Source organism: Aedes albopictus, chromosome 3, assembly GCF_035046485.1.
Source record: "Aedes albopictus strain Foshan chromosome 3, AalbF5, whole genome shotgun sequence".
Lineage (NCBI taxonomy): Eukaryota > Metazoa > Arthropoda > Insecta > Diptera > Culicidae > Aedes > Aedes albopictus.
The window spans coordinates 275,166,801-275,187,023 of record NC_085138.1 but is presented as its reverse complement, the minus strand read 5'-3'; the positions used below and the strand labels follow the sequence as shown (position 1 = coordinate 275,187,023).

At 37.0% G+C, this 20,223-nt stretch overlaps 1 protein-coding gene and 1 pseudogene across 1 annotated transcript; one reads left to right on the top strand and one right to left on the bottom strand.

Moving 5' to 3' along the window:
* The first annotated feature begins 746 nt into the window (after positions 1 to 746).
* On the top strand, positions 747 to 1,617 carry LOC109420427 (NPC intracellular cholesterol transporter 2 homolog a). The gene is made up of 2 exons (XM_019694767.3): positions 747 to 1,016; positions 1,077 to 1,617. Exons 1-2 carry the CDS (start codon positions 803 to 805, stop codon positions 1,349 to 1,351), a joined length of 489 nt encoding a protein of 162 aa, XP_019550312.3. The 5' UTR covers positions 747 to 802; the 3' UTR covers positions 1,352 to 1,617.
* Positions 1,618 to 15,468: 13,851 nt separating this feature from the next.
* On the bottom strand, positions 15,469 to 16,055 carry LOC109402309 (NPC intracellular cholesterol transporter 2 homolog a-like; annotated as a pseudogene).
* Between the last annotated feature and the right edge of the window lie 4,168 nt (positions 16,056 to 20,223).

Below are 20,223 nucleotides of genomic sequence, written 5' to 3'. Positions count from 1 at the left end.
CCAGCCAGTAGTGGTGGTAAAAAGGATTTTAATTCTGCTAAAAGGAATGAGAGTCAATTTTGTAAATTGCTTTACGATTGGACGTCAAGTAAAAGTTCGATTTCCTTCGCCTCTAATGGCGAAGTAAAATTTGTTACTGTGATGTGCCGGAAAGGATTCAACTTAAATCTGAAGAGCCATCGTGAGGGTAAACATTTGGAGTTTGTTCGACTGGTGTTTTTAAGTTATATTAGGTATTCGATTATATAAGTTGTATGGTTGATGTTAAATCTATAGTCAAATCACGTTACTCAAGTTTTGGCAAATCGGTTTGTTCTTTTAAAAAAATATCTGATGTAACTGCGCACGAAGTCCAGCCAATCACTGCGGCGCGACACCAAAGTAGCCGGGTTGGATTTTTGTTGATTGTAACAGGTTGTAACCGTTGCGCTGTAACAAGTGCTGCAAGGTTCAATGCAACCGAAAGTCCCAGAAGAGAACCATCAACAGAGGTCTTATCAGCAGCAATCGACTTAGACTGACAAATCAGACATAGTCTCTCGATTTCGCTCCTATGTTAAAGAATTATGTGAGTGGGATAAGATTTTGCACACCTGCCGATAACCAGAACAAATATCCAGGTGTTCCCTGGATTTGCACACCTGTTGGAATGATCGATTTAGCAACTGATAAACTAGGCTTATCTAGTTTCCGTAGCCCTCGACAATCGTAGGTATAAAAACTAAATCCTCCGCTCAGGAGTGATCATCACTTGAACTTTCTGCGTTACACAGGGAACCACTCTAATCCCATCACCTGTACAATGTACAAGTTCCTGCTTTTAGTCACCCTCGTTCCAGCTGTTATGCTGCAGAACGCCGACAACATCGATCACCAATCGTGGCCTCAGGTTTCCATTCGGCCATGTGCCGGACTTCGACCACCGCCCCGTGCAGTACGCATCGAAAATTGTGTCGAAATGCCTTGTCTGTTGCCCCGTGGACGTGATGCCAACATGGCCATGGACTTCACTGCTGGTAAGAACCGATCTGTGACATTTATTCAGTTGAAAAAATCATGTCATTCTTAATTTACAGTCCAAGACGCCTCAAATCTGCGTACCCAAGTGACGGCCACCGCTCTGGGAATCACTGCCCCCTATGAACTTCCGGCTGAACGTGCCGCTGCTTGCAACTGGCTGGTGCAATCCCGTTGCCCCATCTCGGCCGGAGAGGATCTGACCTATCACCTGAGCATGCCGGTGACCGCCATCTATCCGCTGGTCAGTGTGACCATCGAAATGGATCTGGTGGACCAGAGTGGACAGTCTCACGGATGCTTTGTCGTTGATGCGCGTGTGGTTGCGAACTGAGCATTACAAACTCCGTTGGGATTTAAGGACAACTGGTAGGAGTCTGACAACTTCCTCCACGACTGTGTAGTAAAGGGTTAGCTGGAAGACAGATTGTACATTTCTGAATACCGTGGAGGGCCCATATTCTGCGCATCTAAGACTTTTTCAATTTCAATCAGCTGTAACAAATTCCAAATCGAACCGATTTGGCTTAATTTTTGACTGCACATAGTTATTAGCTTTGTAAATGAGGGAAAAATATAATTCTTATACAAAACACTTAATTTATATGTAAAATCATGAAAATTCTAAAGTGTGTCTCTGTTCCTAATTCTGCGCACCCATTTTTGGAATGTTCCTTATTCTGCGCACTAATGTTCCTAATTCTGCGCACATGGAGAAAACTCTAAAAAGATAACATATTGTAATGAGAACATGATTCATAGAAGAAATTCAATTGAATTCTTCATTTTTAACTTTTATACGATATTACGACCATATTGGAATTTTGCATGTCCTCAACATTGATACTACCTACTTTGATTACTAAGCAAAGGGAATTTTAATCATAATACACAAAAGGATTTTGTAGCATTATCGAATACTACTACGTTAAGCTTTTTAGTTATTCGCATATGCACATTTTAGTAAAATTTACTTTCATTTCTAAAAGGCAATATAAGCTTTTTCGCCATGATAAGGTGGCACAATCTTTGTTTGCAAACTGAGACTTCTTTCTTGCCTAACTCCAGGGTTTCCAATGTTTAAACAAAATCCATGTAAACTCACATCATATATCGCATTTGACGAATGCTTGCATGAATACATACAATTTCCCCCGAGGTTGATAGCAAATGTTTAAAACAAGTGGCTAGTCCGGTCGAACTATCAGATCAAAAATTCAAAAATCGTAAATTAGCCTTCAAAGTTCATAAACTAACTTGTTGAGACGTAATTACATTCACCGGATTGCTAGAAACATAGAATATCCTAGTTATAACTATGGTGGCATTTACATGATGTTTGTTTATTAATTATATGTTCAAAACTAAGTGTTGAAATGTCTGCGCAGAATTAGGACCACCATTTAATACCGGTTCCTAATTCTGCGCACCTAAGAAGAACAAGAACACGAAGAAAAGAAGAAGAAAACTCAATTGTTTTTTGCCGATTCTGATTCCTCGAAGACAGCAGTACAGGATGCGCATGGAAAAGCAGACATTCTCTTCATTATTTATGTCGCAAAATGCTTCAGCTCATGAAGCAACTTTTTAGCAGTTTCGCTAACGGACACAGATTTCAGGCAATTTACAGTACTTGCGACATCATTTTATTTTTTTTACAACATAATGATAGTTGATTTGAAAAAATTTTCTTAGCAAACTTGTTCTTTACTATTGAAGCAATATTCAAAAAATATATTTGAAGCTAATATTGAACTAGCGTCCGTGATTTTGTGGTATATTCGAGAAAGTGCGCCGAATTAGGGACTGCGCAGAATTAGGGCCGGTCACGGTATTTATTTTTCACAATTCATGCCCGAATTGTAAGATATACAGGGTGTTAGGTTCGTGAGTGCAAACTTTTTAAAGGGTGATAGAGGACCATAAATGGTGAAAAAAATTGTTCTACGCATATGGTCAAATCTCAAGCGTTACGTAGTTATTGAACTATCCATATTTTTGACTCTCACTGCCTTAACTGGCTATAACTTGAAAATGGTCAAACTCATCGCAATTTTTTGACTCTTATTCGAAAGATAATTGAATTTTCTATCAAATGGCATCTTTGAATCGATTGGTTTAGTTAAATAACAATGTTTTCTAGAGCAAAATAGCTAAAAATAGCGTGTTTTAATTTGTTTTTGTCAATTATCTTTGAAACATGCGTAATAAATTAAAATTCTTTCCTCGGCAAAGTTGTGGCCCCTGTTCAACTCTACAATTCGTACTTTGACACAAAACTTCTAGCTCTTATCGTTTTCTTGAAATTTCGATTTAAATGTGCGGCACAGTGCGCAAAAAAGTGCTTACCTTGACAGTTGCAAATTTTTGACCTGAAAGCAACGTTTAAATCAAAATTGCAAGAAAACGATAAGAGATAGACGTTTGATGTGAAAGAACGAATTGTAGAGTGGAACAGGATCCACAACTTTGCCAAAGAAAGAATTTTCATTTATTACGCATGTTTCAAAGATAATTGACAAAAACAAATTAAAACACGCTATTTTGAGCTAACTTGCTCTAGAAAACTTAGTTATTTAACTAAACCAATCGATTCAAAGATGCCATTTGATAGAAAATTCAATAATCTTTCGAATAAGGGTAAAAAAACTGCGATAAGTTTGACCATTTTCAAGTTATGGCCAGTTAAGGCAATAAGAGTCAAAAACATGGGAAGTTCAATAACTACGTAACGGTTGAGATTTGACCATATGCGTAGAACAATTTTTTTCACCATTTATGGTCCTCTATCACCCTTTAAAAAGTTTGCACTCAGGAACCTAACACCTTGTATATAATAATAAATTATTGTATGCCACTACAACATATACACCTTAACGCTTGAGGTAGTTAATAAAAGTGACGAGAAAAGCCAAATGTCCCGCAGCAGTAGGAATTTTTATGCCATGCCACCAATGCATGAACGACCTAGCCAGCTTTCAAATCAGATGAAGTAGCAATGCATTTATGTTTTTGATTGACTTTTAGGGTTTTGCCAGGATTTTTTATTGTTGGAATTCGTATGCTTTGCGCGCCCGGCGTTTTGATTTTCCGATTTTCCAATTATTGTCCTGATCAAGAAAGTGTATGCTCTTCCACTAGAATGAATGCTAAGTGGTGAGTTCTTCAACAATGATGAATGTATCCCGTTGTCAACTTTTTGAAATATCCTTTAAAAATAATAAGCGCAAGGTTCAGTGTCAGAAGTTTTGGTTTTAAAACAACCCCACCCCATGAATTGGTCAATTTTACAAAAGCTTACGACAACTGGTGGCAAACATGAGAATCCAGAGAATAAAGTAACTCATCAGCATTTTTTTATTTTCCTTTTTCGTTAACAACTCTGTCAAATAGTTCTTCAGGTTTTCTTCTGGAAACTTTCTTAGGGACTCCAACAATATCCTTTGAAATTCATCTGGCGTTTTGTTTGATCACTTTTTGGAAGATTCCCTAAGGGAACTTTCACAAAATATGTCTTATATTGGAAAAAGGCTAGGCAGAAGAGGAAAGGAATCTAAAAAAGAACAAGGAACGTACAAGTTGAATCTTCCATTCGAAATTCCTCTAAATTTTCTTCAATTTTTCCAGGAAATAATGTAGAACATCTATTGAAGATTTCTTCAGAATTTTTTTTGATTTTCTGGTAATATCTTAAAAATGTCACAAAGGAATTTATGGATAAATATACTGCATTGCTGAAAATCCTGAGAAATTTCCAAAACCAATTTCCTGAGAAACTCTTTAAGTCTTGAATCAGGAAAAAATTACTCAAGGAATTACGAGAAGGATTTCTGAATTGCCTGAGAAATTCCTGAAGAAACTGTTTATTTTTCAGAGATCCATCCGGAAATATCTTTGAAAAATTGTTTGCCACTACCTTACGAATTGCTCTCCAGAAGATTCTTCAACAACTCATTCGACAATTTGACCATAATTTCCTTTGTAAATTTTTAGTGATTTTCTTGGAAATTCATTCGGTATTTGTTTAAAAATTCTATTAGAAACTTCTTCGATATTTTTATTTCTGTCAATTTCTTTAAAAATTCTTACAAAAATTCATATGCATACTTCTTTGGCAGGCGACAATACCCTGTGGATTTATTTTAACAGATTTACGGAAAAATCAAATCATCATCGAAAAGTTTCCTCAAGAAATTTCTAAAAAAATATATGAACCGAGTTGTTGAATTCCTAATTCTTAAAAATGTCCCTGGTGTAGTTGGAGAAATATCTAAGAAACTTCCATAAGAATTAAAGTACAAATTACCGGAGAAACTGTTGGAAGAACTTGCAAAGGACCTCTAAGGGAAACTTTGAAAAATTGCCTGAAAAATTCTCGGAAAATATGTCAGAAAAGTAACAAACGGAATTTTTTGAAAGAAATTTTTGTTGCGTATTGTGAATTGTGAGTTTAAAAACCACGAACTGCATCAACTGCTGAGAGCAGTCCTGCAAAATATCAGTCTCAGTGCCTGTTTTTCAGCCGAAAATGAATGACTGCGGCGGTCGTTTTCAGTTCCTCGATGTGAGAACTGACAGAGTCCGAGAGCTGCATTCGTGAGCGACCCAACAAGATCAATTCCCAATCATCCACACACTACTCATGCTGAAAGGCCATTCGTCTCAAGCGGTGGCTTGTGAGAGTGAGTGCCCTATACGTTAGCACGGGTGAAAACACTCAACTACAGAAAATTGAATGGAAATTTAGCCCTGTCAGTTCTCGCTTTCAGCACGCTGCGTGTAAGTGTGAGTACCTATTTCATTTCGCCCCCGTGTTGCTGATCGGAAAGCAACTTTGACAGGAAAACCAAAACGGAGAAAATGAAAAAAGCAAAATATCGCTATCATAAAGGCCTGTCGAAAAATTGCAACACTGGCTGAGAGAACCAACCATCGTCCACACCACAAAAATCGGGAGGCTACGGAGGGCGGATTCCCGGATAAACTGATACGATTGATCAAGTTTGAGTTTTAGGTACACTCTCGAGTCCCTTTGAATCTCGCAGAGGGTTACGGCAAGGTGATGGACTTTCGTGCTTGCTGTTCCGTCTCTTGTATCCAGAGTCGGCCCGGCACTGATAAAAGTTACCGATTGGTTTCACTCCTATGTACAGCAGAGGTCACTCATGCCTTAGTCTGACCGGTATGGTAAAGTAAGAGTTACGAAAGGAGTACAATTAATACACATTTTAGGCAATCATTTCAATTTTGAACACTGCTTGCCTAGTTTAAGTTATGACGGTCATGCCTATCACGGCTTCTTCATCTTTACGGAATTTCTAAAGGAATTAATAAAATAAATGTCATGGGCATCGCTAAAGAAACTGCTGGTTAAATCCCTAAAGAAATTGTCGAAAGAATACTAAAAGAAATTGCCGGATGGAATCTCGAATAAGTTGCCGGAGAAATTCTTGCATTTCTAAGAGAACTTTGGGGTCATTCCTCGTGCAACCCCTATAGAAACTGCCAGGAAAAATCCAGAAAAATTATCGAAGGAATTCCTGAAGATCAAACTGAAGCAATTTATCACGGACAAGTTGTCAACTTGTGAAACAAATTTCAAAATAAATTACAACTATGAAAAAAATGCCGAAAAATTCCTTTAAAATGATAAAGGAATAATCCTTAAAAGATTTTTCGAGAAAGTAATGTTTGACTTTCTGTCCTAGAAATTGACGGAAGAAATTCTAAAGAAATTGAAGGATGCACTCCTACATGAATTCCGTAAAGCATTTCTCAATAAATTGCCTACGGTATTTCTGAAAAGAACTGGCCAAAGAATTGTTAAATAAACCTCCTAAAATAAATGCAGGTGAAATGCAGGTGTCATATGAATTCTCCATTGATATCCAAAGAAACTGTAGGAGGACATCCTTAAAAACTTGCTAGAGAGTTCCTTGAAATGGTTCCATAGTTCAAAGAACAAAATAGCTGCAACCCAAATCAATGAAAATTGTTTGTTAGAAAATATGCCATTCTACTTAAATCAACTCATGTTTGCGCTGTTTGCGCTAGCTGAAATAAGAAATAACATTTTTGGGATAATAATGGGCGATTGAGTAAAGTGTCTCCATATTTACAGTGTCATAATAAAAAAATGGTAACCCTTGGACAACTATGCCAACCAATTTTCCAAGTTAAGTACTTAAGAGAGTCATATTTTACACATGTAGAGTACAGATCAAAGTATATTCTGAGTTATTTTTCATGGTGGAAAACATTTTCCATTTTTGCAGAATCATTTTTTTTTTGCTAAATTTCGCTTAAAAATGGTTTGGAAAGACGCGGACACCGTCTTCAGCCAGAGGCTGTACAGACTAAAGGAAACATAACACTAGACAAGGGTCACACAGAGCATGCACCAGTGGATACGAGGAAGAATCTATCTCAATTTATTAAAAAAAATCACGTAAAACGAGTTGAACGAAAATAAATCAGAAGATATTTTTTTTCTTTTTTTTTGTATAAATAAGTATGTTTCTCCTCAGTGCGAGGCCCAAGCAGAACTGATCCCTCTAGGGTCATCGAGACTTTGCAATAAATGTTTAAAACGCAAAAAAAATGGCGGCCCGATAGATAAGAACATCTCAATTAACATTTAAAAATAAACAAAAAAAACCCAGATTAATCCACCTAGTGGTGATAGTGCCTTTCTCGTCGAATATGTACTCAAGAGCTATAAGCCGCAGTGTTCCTGAATTCTGAGAATACTCTAAAATGGAACAAATCTCATTTTCTTCTTTTGTCACAGTGCTCGTTGACTTATCAATGGGGGAGTAGAGTTGATAAATAATTAATGTATTTGATGAAAAAATACCCAAACAATTAAGCTAAGCGGATTTGGTAAGAAATTTTCTGGAGGACTCTAATTTCACTTTAAAGTTTAAAAATTTATTGGTTAAGGGGGATTATAGGCATAATGGACACCCTAAGCAAATGAGTATGTTAGGCCTGTATAACAGAAAAAACTAACCATATTACAGTAAAACCTCCATGAGTCGATATTGAAGGGACCATCGACTCATGGAAATATCGAGTAGTGGAACAAAAATCCTTTGGGAGGCATTTTGGAGGGACCATCATAGTAACCCAGAAATATTTTTTCAGTATGGAAAAATTTACCTCCATGAGTCGATATCGAGTCAAGGGACATCGACTCATGGAGGTTCGACTGTAGTAGTTGGCTTACAGCTTTAGTTTGTTTCCTACGTATTTCAATCATTTACAGTAGGTAGAATGTCTTTATTGTGAAGAAATAATGAATTGTAAATCGTGTGTTTTTTTAGGGCTGGCAGAGAAGGTACGAGGCGAAATGGACACCCATCGGGGCATAATGGACACCCCTACATATTTTATGCTAATTCTTTGATTACATCGATCAGTTAAGTAATTTGCCCACGGAGATCGATACCACAGATAAAATACTCCATCTTAGACGAGTTAACAAAACATCAAAGTTAATTAAATAAACTTAAGGCTAAAATAATCCAATTCTCGGATACTTTTTCAAAACGACATACCAACATAGGAATTGCGTGTATTATACGTCGTTTTGAAAAAGTATCCGAGAATTGATTTTTTCCAAACACTCTTAAACGCATAACAGTATGCAATGCGCGTACATCCATTCGTAATTACCAGTGTTTTTTTTTCGCCCCAAATCGACTACAACATTGAAATTTCTATTTTGAGTAAATTCTAAACACAAATAAAATATTTTATCCATTGCTAAATCTACGTATACATGCAGATAAGGTAGCAATTCAATGGTTTTTATGGTGGACACACTCAAACACTCGTAATACCTTATTTGCTGCTCCGTTGAAATTGTAAGAATTTCACCATATGAAAACATATTTCAATTTCAATGATATTTAGGTTACTTTGGAGGCATATGAATGTTACTTTTTAAAAGTAGAACGTTGACTTGTTCCTTTACACTCATGCATTAAAAGTTTAGCATGAAAGTCAACGGTTTCGGCAAAAATAGGGGTGTCTATTTCGCCCCGGGTGTCCATTATGCCCCGATCTCCCTTATTTATTTGTGTCTTTCCTCAAAATGATTAATGCCCAGTCAAATTTCAAAAGGGGACCCCTCTTGACTTAAGAGAAAATCGAAATTTGTGTCAGCCTAATTCAGAAAAGAAACAATTATATCATAGCCATAATCGAATTTGGAAACTTATTGATGGCTCATATTCCGAAGTAATGTATTATGTTAAACGTATAAGCAGAGCTGAAAAATATCAAACCTCTCAGTTGACTGCTTGACCACCTTCACTAGTACTGGATGCCGATCATTATCAAGATATTTCGCATTTTTTTCTGCACGCTTTAGCCTTTATTTTATTATCGTTGGTTATAAGATTTATGTAAAATTTGACAAAAAAAAGTGCAAGCTAGTAAAATTTATCATAATAAAACCCATTCAAATTTTAACCGTGTTACAGAGCGCGAGGGCTCAACCAGTTGCATCAAAATTGTGTGTAGTAATTTCAACCGGAAAAGGGGATTGATGCTATGAAATTAAAATTTCCTAAAACAACGTTGATTCATCCTGCTGTATAATTACGTCTCAGGAAACTAAAATGGTGTGATTTGACAAGATCGATTTAATTTTTATCAAGATTTGGCTTTTTACGCATATTTATCGCTTGCATTGATTTTGTTCATCTTCTTAATTTCAGCGATGAATCTAATTCTGATTCTGCAACACTGCTGGTAATCTTAGGTGTGGCCAGAGACTATTTTCTTGCTGTCCGTTTTTCTGGTTATCCAACATTTTTGATGATTTGATGTTTCATATGCATGGGATTGGTTCACTTTTTGAACTGGCCACTTCCGGCGGGACATCTGGAACCGGTTCCGGAACACAACCGGTTCAGGTATGTTATTTGTGGATTGATTGGTAATTATCGGTGACAAATATCGGAAGCAGCTTGTTAAGCGTTACGCGTTACGACCTACTATTCTTCGGTCATCGTCAGACGCAGTCAGTTGGATTCACCCCTACAACTTCGTCAGTTTAATATATAAGCGGTTCAGATATGGTCTGAAACTATTTTCCTGCTTACCGTTCATCTGGTTATCGATAAAGCCGCTATTTGGTGTCACATGCAAAAGTTTGGTTCAGTTTTTTAATTAGTCACTTCCGACGGGATACCTGGAACCGGTTTCGGAACACAACCGGCTCAGATAAGGTATTTTCCTGCTTACCGCTCATCTGGTTATCGAAAATGCCGCTCTTTGATGCGTCTCATGCATGGGTTTGGTTCACTTTTTTGATTGGCCACTTCCGGCGGGACACCCGGAACCGGTTCCGGAACACTACCGTTTCAAATATGGTCTGAAACTACTTTCCAGCTTACCATTCAACTGGTTAACGAAAAAGCCGCTCTTTGATGTGTCACATGCGTGGGTTATGTTCACTTTTACATTTGGCCACTTCCGGAAGGACACCCGGAACCGGTTCCGGAACACTACCGGTTCAGACATAGTCTGAGACTATTTTCCTACTTCCCGTTCATCAGATAATCGAAAATGCCGTGGTTTGGTGGGTCGCATGCATGGGTTTGTTGCATTTTCATATCCAGCCCCTTCCTGGGGTACAGATCCGGAACACCTAAATGGCCATAACTCCGGAACGGCTGGACCGATCCGAACCATTTTCAATAGGAAACAATGGGACCAATTTCCGCGTCGAATGAACCGTCGGTCGTTAAAATCGGTTGATGTTTTCTATCTAAAACATAGGTGACCTTTTTTGTACACACACACACACACACACACACACACACACACACACACACACACACACACACATACGCACACACATACATACACACACACACATACGCACACACAGACATTATCTCAACTCGTCGAGCTGAGTCGATTGGTATATAACACTTGACCTCTCCGGAGGCCAGAGCGTTCATGATTAAGAAAAATTTTAATCATGATTAATCATTAATGATTACAATTTTTATTTCAGTGATTATTGATTATGATTAATGATTAATTTGATTTTAAGGATGATTAAAGATTATGATTAATGATTAAATTTAGTTTTATCTGTGATTATTGATTATGATTAATGATTAAAAATGGCTCTTTGAATAAAAATCATGATTAATCATGATTATTCAATCACAAAAACTGGAAGTGATTAAAATATATTTGTTGGTAAAAATAGTTTTGATATTCCAAAAGTAAAAGGTAACTCTGTCTGGGAGATTTTTGAAAGATGAATCATAAATTATAATATTTAGAACAGCATTTACACCAACTTTAATTGAATAATATATTTTATATGATGAATCATGTTTTGGTGATGAATGATTAATGATTGATTAACTTTTTTTCTTATGATTATGATTACTGATTAATGATTAAATTGCGAAATCAGTGTGATTAAGATTAATGAATAATGATTAAATGACAAATTTTTGTGATTATGATTAATGATTTTTGATTAATCTTAATCATTAATCATTAATCATGATTAAATTTATGATTAATCATTAACGCTCTGCCGGAGGCTCTATCAAATTTTAGTTTTTGAAGTGAACATATAGCCTTTCGGTACACTTTGGTGTACGAGAAAGGCAAAAAATGTGTTAAACAACAAAAACATCTCAATTTATATAAAAAAATCACGTGAAACGAGTTAAAAAAAAACGCGCGAAAAGAAAAAAAAAGTTAGCGATCCAAAAAAACACATCCACACCCGCGACATTACGAAACTCGGCTCGAAGAAAAACGACGCGGACAACGTTGTCTACCCGCCACCGAAAAAAAGGGATGTTTCGACGTCCCGACTGCAGGGTTGCCCGCTTGTACATCTATCTGTATAAAAATGAGTTTGAAGTCCCTTTCAGGCAACAAAACTCACGAACGGCCGAACCGATTAGCATGACCCTTGCACAGTTCGATTCGTATTCATGGTGGCTGTGTTTTTATGTATTAAAAGTTACAAAAATGAACTTAAAAACAAGAAATATTAAGATATGTGTGAACTGCGTACAAAGTCAACATGACCGCAAGAAAACCAATCTAGAGTGCTTTGCTGTAATGACCTCAACAGCTGTCAACCACCACAACTGGCAAGACAAAGTTTGCCGGGACAGCTAGTCTGAAATAGAAAATAATATTGAGTGATGATAGACTCACGACAGTAACATAATTTTTAACAATAAATCTCTCAAGACAAGAGCCAAACATCCTCCTGAAACAAATGGTGTATTAATAAAAACAAAATACAAAAATAATAATAAATAAATAAATACATAAAATACAAACAAAAGTAGTCCAAATTTTGATCTTAGAATCTTCCTGCATTTAAATTAACAAAGCTAGAAAATTAAAAGATCAAATATTTTTTATGGTGGATCTTACGCCGTAACGCACCATTATAAGGTGATCTACCCACGTTACGGGACTGAATTGAATTCCCAACAAAAATTAATTACAAAAACAGGATAAGTAAATATCTACTCGAAAATGGTTTGCCCAAAGAAGAGTTTTCAACTTTTTCAACAATTTCTTTGGACCACCTTCACACTCGTCAGCTTCCATACTGGAAACTTAACATCAAAGAAAGGCAAACCAAAATCGTATGTAAGACTAAGAAACGTCAAATAAGGAAATAAATGAAAAATTTTACTCAAGTGTCTTGAAATGCATCTTCAATCGGAGCTTTAAGAGAACTGAAAACTTGAGCAGCAGCTCTTGAAATGTTTTTGAGGAAAATCACCACGCAAATCCACCCAAAGTAACGTCAATCAACGAGAAACGGGAACTTTAACATCAACGGGAAATGGAATTTTGAACAGCAACTCCACAGGAACAACGAAATGCAACCAAAGGAACGTCACACAACAATCATAACTTCTATTCGTTAAGAGTAAGGAAATCCGCTACGCAAATCTGCCAAATCTTCCTCGGATCCTCGGAAAAATTTCTTCTCTCCCCAATGCGTTATTTTGAAGAACAAAAACGACAAACTTCCGAGAAATGATGACCGCCACATCGGAAATCCCCCACTTTTCATTCGCTCGCAGCTCAACCGAACACTATAATCACGGGAACCACATTTTTTCATTATTACTTTAATTTTGAGATTTTTTCCGATAGAATCACACATCCGACAGTTTCTGGTCAGTAATAATACTTCTAGTTCTGGTTAACTTTCAATTTTGCACAGCAATTTGACACGAGCAATTTTTTCCCATCCGTTGTCATCCGCGGCACACTACGATCTCCTTCAATGAATTTTTCATTCATTACATCAAAAACTCATAATAGTCCTGTTCAACGACGTAGGTTGAACTTGCTCGAAGTTGCTGCATCCTACTCTTACCCATTTGTCAACACACGAGAAAGAGCGGGATGGAGCAAGTTCGAGCAAGTTCAACCTACGTCGTTGAACAGGACTAATATTACTAAGTAGTAGAATGTTAGTGAAGTTTAGTGGTTGCTTCATGTCACGTGTTGCAAGTTACCCCACAGATGGGGTAACTTGCAACAAGCATGTATTTCGCACCTCTGGATTAGGTGGCAAATACTTTTTGACTTTGAAGCAATATCATTGAAAATCTAAACATTTGAAACATACTGTGAAGCATCGTGTACACTAATTACCACGAGCAGAAAACTATGCAGCACTTGATTAGGATTTAACAAATGATTTGAAGAGCCAATGAAATGTCCTATGACAATATTGCCATATATGAGCTAATTCTATGAAAAATAGAGGAAAATATTCAAACGGTAAAAACTTTGGTTTCCCTCGATAAAACATTTTCAAATTTTCGGAGGAGATACCAGAATAGTATATCTTTTGAATGCCGGGTGTTAGTTTGGAGTACATTTTTATTTGTTAACAGTGGTATCAGGCACACCGTGCGTGCATATTTACTCATATATGAAAATCCTAAAGAAATGGCTCAAAATCTTCAAATCACAAAAACTTTAGTTTCCCTCGATGAAACATTTTCAAATTTTCAGAGGAGATACTAGAATGGTATATCTTTCGAATGCCGGGTGCCATTTGGGTGGACATTTTTATTTGTTAATAACGGTTTTTGGCACACCGTGATATGATTACTTCATTAGAACTTGTACATAGAACCTATTTTTAAAATCGAACAATTTAAAATTGTATTCTTTTATTTTTTTTTGAGAATCGATGAAAAAAAAAGAAAAAAAATAGAAGTATTCGACTATCATGGGCTACTTGACAATTTTTGTGGCTAGAGTCAGTTTTCTACAGAAAAGTAATAAAAACATCGTAGGGCAAGGTTTTTGAGAAATAGAAAATAGACTACCCAGACAACCAGTAATCGTATAAGATGTTACATAAGATGATAAATTGGAGGCCATATGCGTACATGCATCCATTTAGGCGCATGTAAAATGTACGCATATCGCCTCCACTTTAACATCTTATGCGACATTATATACAATCACTGGTTGACTGGGTAAATCTTACATAGATCCGAAATGAAAATTATTCTCGGTGTAAAACTCCTTCAAATATCCTGAAACATATTCGAAGACACCCTATCAAGCCAACAAACTGTTTTCAAGTATTTTTTTTTTATTTTGAAGAAGAAAACTAGGTTATTCTTTATACGCTCTTTTCAAAAGTCAGTTGAGGAAAATTGTAACTTTCAGCAACTTTCACATCGGATATATAAAAGGGGAAAAAATCAGCCACTCTTGACGATCGAGATTTCCCTAGATCTGGCAACGCTGCTGGGCGTTCCTAAACTCGATATCCGTGCATCATTTAACTTTATTTTTTTTTGCTGTTCTCATAAGCGTTTTCATAAGTTTTTTTTTGCTCTGAAATAAGTCATAATAAGCACGATCAATTTTCGCAAGGATTTGTTATGGCAACCATGCTTTGCAGATATGGCATAAATCTTAGCATAAGTTCATACGGAACTTTGATCAATTTTGTTAGTTCACTTTGTTGATTTAGTCTGCCGTTGATTTCGGGGTCGTGTTCCAAAAAATAAGTTAAAAGTAGAACAGTATTTTTTTCTTACAATTGAGTTCTACGGTTGCGTTACAGTAATTTTTTGTTCTGAATAAATTGAACTGAACACTATTGTTGTGTCAGATTGATGATAGGTGAGATATTAGTGAGTGTATGGGAGAGTAGCATGCAGAAAGTTGAACATCTGACTCATGTGATACAATTGGGTATTTTCTTTCATAGTAAACACGTCAGGCTTTCAGTATTATTAAAAATTGTATATTATTACAAGAAACGTACATAATAACTAAAATTATTGCACAATTGTTACAGTATTTGCTGCAGTACAACTGTGCAGAAGCGTTTAGCCTGTTTAAACTTCAAATTCGCAGTCTTGTAACGGTGGGAGTCTTTTCCTCTTTCCAGTCAGTGGTCGCACACCATGTCCTCCTCAGTTAGCAACCACACGCGCATCAACAACAAAGCATCCGTGAGACTGTCCACTCTGGTCCACCAGATCCATTTCGATGGTCACACTGACCAGCGGATAGATGGCGGTCACCGGCATGCTCAGGTGATAGGTCAGATCCTCTCCGGCCGAGATGGGGCAACGGGATTGCACCAGCCAGTTGCAAGCAGCGGCACGCTCAGCCGGCAGTTCATAGGGGGCAGTGATTCCCAGAGCAGTGGCCGTCACTTGGGTACGCAAGTTTGAGGCATCCTGAACTGTAAATTAGGTATGAGATGAATTTTTCGACTGAATAAATGTCACAGATCGATTCTTACCAGCAGTGAAGTCCATGGCCATGTTGGCATCACGTCCACGGGGCAGCAGACACGGCATCTCAACGCAGTTTTCGATGCGTACTGCACGGGGCGGTGGGCGAAGTCCCGCACAAGGCCGAATGGAAACCTGAGGCCACGATTAGTGATCGATGTTGTCGGCGTTCTGCAGCATAACAGCTGGAACGAGGGTGGCCAGAAGTAGGAATTTGAACATTGTGCTGGTTTTGCTGTGGATGAGGGCTCTTCACTGTATATCGGAGAAAGTTCAACTGTTGATCTTTTTAACCAACAGTTTTAGTATTTATACGATGGCCGTGGCTACTGAAACTAGATTAGCTTGGCTTATCAGCTGCTGATGCGATAATAACGGCAGCTGTGCAAGTCTCTATAAGTGGACACCTGGATGTTGGATAGTTCCGGTTATCGGACAGGTGTGCAAAAATTGACGGTCGTGATCTGTCTGTTAAAATCGATAAGATTTATCTGATTTATCTATCTTGATGTCTGATACGACATATCAAACGGTGTATGTATTATGTTTGGTTATCAACAATTTTGGCTGCTTGTTGAAGATAAACTAACGGCAAAGTGATAAATATTTTACATTGAGAGATTTTCGTTTCTTCTATAAGTTTGTAGACATAATATTCAGACTTCAAGCAGTTTTGACTCCAAGGAACGGAAGCAGCTGAACAACAGTTGCTTATGCTAATGTTTGCTTAAGAGTGGTTTGTACCACTCTTAAACAGCAAAAATGTTTGTTGGGATACCAACTAAATAAACTGGTAATTTGTATGGTGAAGATGGCAGAACTCTCTCTAAAATTGATAACTAGAAAATCATAAACCTAAAATAACATGATATTACATAGTGTGTACTTTGATCGTTACCTATTATGTGGCGGCGTTTCTCGACGCACCCTGTCTAGCAAACTGAGACGTGGGTTTAAACTCCACCAGAACTACTTGAATTTTTAATTTTTCTACTCAATTTGTCCATAGGCACATATTGTGCATAAGAACTTCAGTCATTACGTATGTCATTTAGGTTTTATTAAAAAGAGGTTCATTAAAATACGAGAAAAGCACCATCACAACTTGGTGAATTATTTAGGGTTTTATTCCGATATTTTGTCATAGATCACCCCAGCCTTTACCGTGGCAGATTGAAGTGTTATCAAATGCCGATTTGAGTCTTTTCAATCAGCTCGTGGTCCAATCAATATTAACAAAAGTAAAATAATGACACATATTTTATAGTATTTCAACACGCACCATATTCAAACTTGATCATACTGCGTCAGATAATCGTTCCTTAACGTCATTGTACCTAAAATGTGTTGCAATTGAACCGATCGCTACAGTGCTATTAATCGCAAATATTGCTTTCGCCTAATCACCAGCACCATCTTTTAACAAGATGCCATAAAAATATTTCACCCTTTTTTCAGCTCTGTCCCTCTCCCTAGCTGCCGTCCGGTTCGCTTTCCAAGAGGAAGGTAACAACCAGCGCGCAATGTTACACGTGTAGGCGACATTTTTATGAGCTACAATTCATTATCGCACTCGCCCTGGTCATCCGGATGGCAATGTTCTCATTCGCTCGGGCAAGGCGTCTGTGGACATGACCTCCAAAGGTGGGATAACGAGCCCTGTTAGGTCCCAGGCTCCGGGCCCGATGGGATCACGGTCCTTGATATGGTGGGTGCAAAAATATGAACCGCATGTAAGGTGTGAAACGGCAAACGATCAGCCGGCTACAGTGAGGTAAACCAATAAGACAAGCCATATTTTATCGGTTTTCAGGAGGAAAGAGAACGGTTCCGGGGCTTTGCGGTGAGCAAAACGGACCCTGGTCAAGCTGGAAAATGGTTGTCGCCTGAAATTGATGCTGTACCCTTCGGGAAAGAGAGATAGTCATAAGTCCGGCCGATAATGTGGTCCAATCGATATAACACGAAAACAATATCGTAAATAATGAGTGATGGCTGTTGTTTGACGGGGACAATGTTGTTCTTGATTGTCCGGTTGTCGCGTGGATTGGGAATGATTGGATTGGCTTTGCGGATTGCACCATAGAAATAAAGTATGAAAACAATCAGTGTTTAAGGAAAAAGTTTATTTATTTTCAACTGCATTTGCTTAGAGGATTAAATCCAGAAAAATTTCTTGATTCTAAGACATTGTGTTATAACATTCAATTTATTTTGCATGATAAGATACCATAATGTTAGCTGACTCTCCACATCTCGACATTGAATAAAATTTAGCCAAGTTGAATTCTATAGAATGCTGTAGATGTTTGGCGAAACAATTCGATGCGTATATGTATTGGATTGCATTATAGTCAGTGCTGTCAAGGTTAAATTCGAGCTGGTCATTCAAAGTTTCCAAGTATACCCCTAAATTGGTACCCCTTGGAAATGATTTCACTATCACACTTAATTAAGAATTATTCCGGAAAACTCCTCCAAGAAGAAAAAAATATCTCCAGGATTACCTCTGAAATTCCATTTGGGAACCTTTCAGGTTTTATCAAACATGTTATGGAATGTTTACATAGATAAGAATTTCGCAGAATTTCTTCTCTTTTCCTGGGGACTTCTTCAAGAGTTTCTCAAGAAATTTCTCAAAAGATGCATCTTGAAAATGGTCTACGGGTTTTATCACAAATTCCTGCCGAAATTCCTCAATGGGAAATCCCTTCAAGAAATCCAATTCCAATTTCTCAGCATTATTCAACAAATGTTTTAAGATTGTTTTTATTTGTACCTGTGAATTTTTAACCTGTTAGTTCTTCCTTTAATTATTTCAAAGATTCCTTCAAAAATGAATTATTTATCTTTTTGAAATTCCTTTAGTCGTTTTAGTTTGCAAGTGAGAACAGTGTTTCTCAAGAATTTTTTTTCATTCTGCAGGATTTCCTTCAAAAATTTATCCAGTATGTAATAGTTTTTTTTTTCTAAGAAGTTCTTCAATAGGTATCTCCAGGAGTTCATCTAACGATTCCTTCGGAAAATCTTCCAGGTACTTGTCAGAAATTAAAAGAAGGTTTTCCTTCAGAAAAACGGAATCTCCTAGGATCTTAGGATCTCAAGAGCAATTTCGAAAAAAAAAAAATCTTTACAGGCATTTCTGCAAGAGCCATTGAAGGGATTTCTCAAAGTATTATTGGAAATGTCCTGGGAAAAATAAAAAAAAAAAATCCTGTAGAATTTGTTAAGAAATTTTAATAGAATTTCTGAAAAACTCCACGGATGAACTTTCGAAGAAATTCCTGAAGAAATCCATAACATTCTGAAGAAACCTCTGCAGATAAAAGTGTCTCTTCAAAGAAAGTTTAAATGGAATTTCTAAAAATTCTTCAGTAGTATCGCTGTAGAAATTTTAGAAAGTTATTTTAAATAAATCTGAAGCAAGCCAAGGTTATTTTTTCAAGGAGTCTCAGGAGGGATTTCCTGAAAAAAAATCTCTGGAAGCCCTTGGTGTAATTCCTAGATAAATTGCATTGAGGATTTCATAGGGAAATTCCTGAAGAAATCCTGAAATAAAACTCTTAGAGGATTTTGTGGAAGTATTCCTGGAAAAGTCTACGGACGAATTTCTAAAAAAAACATTTTGTAGGTACACCTGGGAAAATTCATAGATCTGAAAAAATCCCTAGAAAAACCTCTTGAGATATTATTTAAGGAAATTACCTAGAAATTCTTTGGAAATGTCTTTGAATAATTTGCTCTAAAAAACCCGTGGTGAAATAATTAGAGTGATCCTTAACCTTCCGGCAGTCGCGCAATTGGCCAGCCCCACCAGCACCACGCTAATGCAGAATACAAAAAGCGAGATTTTTTTAACGTGTTGTACAAAATACAACAGCGCGATCGCCCGGGGGGGGGACAAACAGGAGTATATGAAGGAAATTCTAAGGAAATCTCTGTATGCGGGAAACTCTGGAGGATTTTTTCCGAAATACTGGAAGTAATAATGCAAGAATCTCTTCAATAATTTCTTCAGAGTGTTCTGAATGAATCGATGGAGCAATTCTTGGGCAAACTCATGCGGGGTTGCGGCCACTAATAGAAATCATGAGGGGTTTTTTTTTCTAACATTTTTAAAGGAATTCCTGTAGAAAATTCTAAAGGAACCCCTTCGTGAAATTTTCGATGATTTTTCTGATTGATTTTAATATCGAATTCCAGGAGGAATTGCTAAAGGAATCTATGTTATTTTAGAAGAAATCAATAGAAGATTTCCTTGCACTGGGAATGCTTGGATTAATTTGAAAATTTTAGAAGGAATCGCCAGGAAAATTTCTTAAAGAATCCCTGGAAGAATTTCTGCAGAAATCTTTGTATGAAATTCTATTTTTTTTTCTATCTGTATCACCGAGATTTTTAACCC

Bases quoted from the DNA above. Each gene is read 5' to 3' on its own strand.
- LOC109420427 (XM_019694767.3), top strand. From the start codon at position 803: ATGTACAAGTTCCTGCTTTTAGTCACCCTCGTTCCAGCTGTTATGCTG. The intron at 1,017-1,076 runs GTAAGAACCGAT...CTTAATTTACAG, and splicing joins GGCCATGGACTTCACTGCTG to TCCAAGACGCCTCAAATCTG.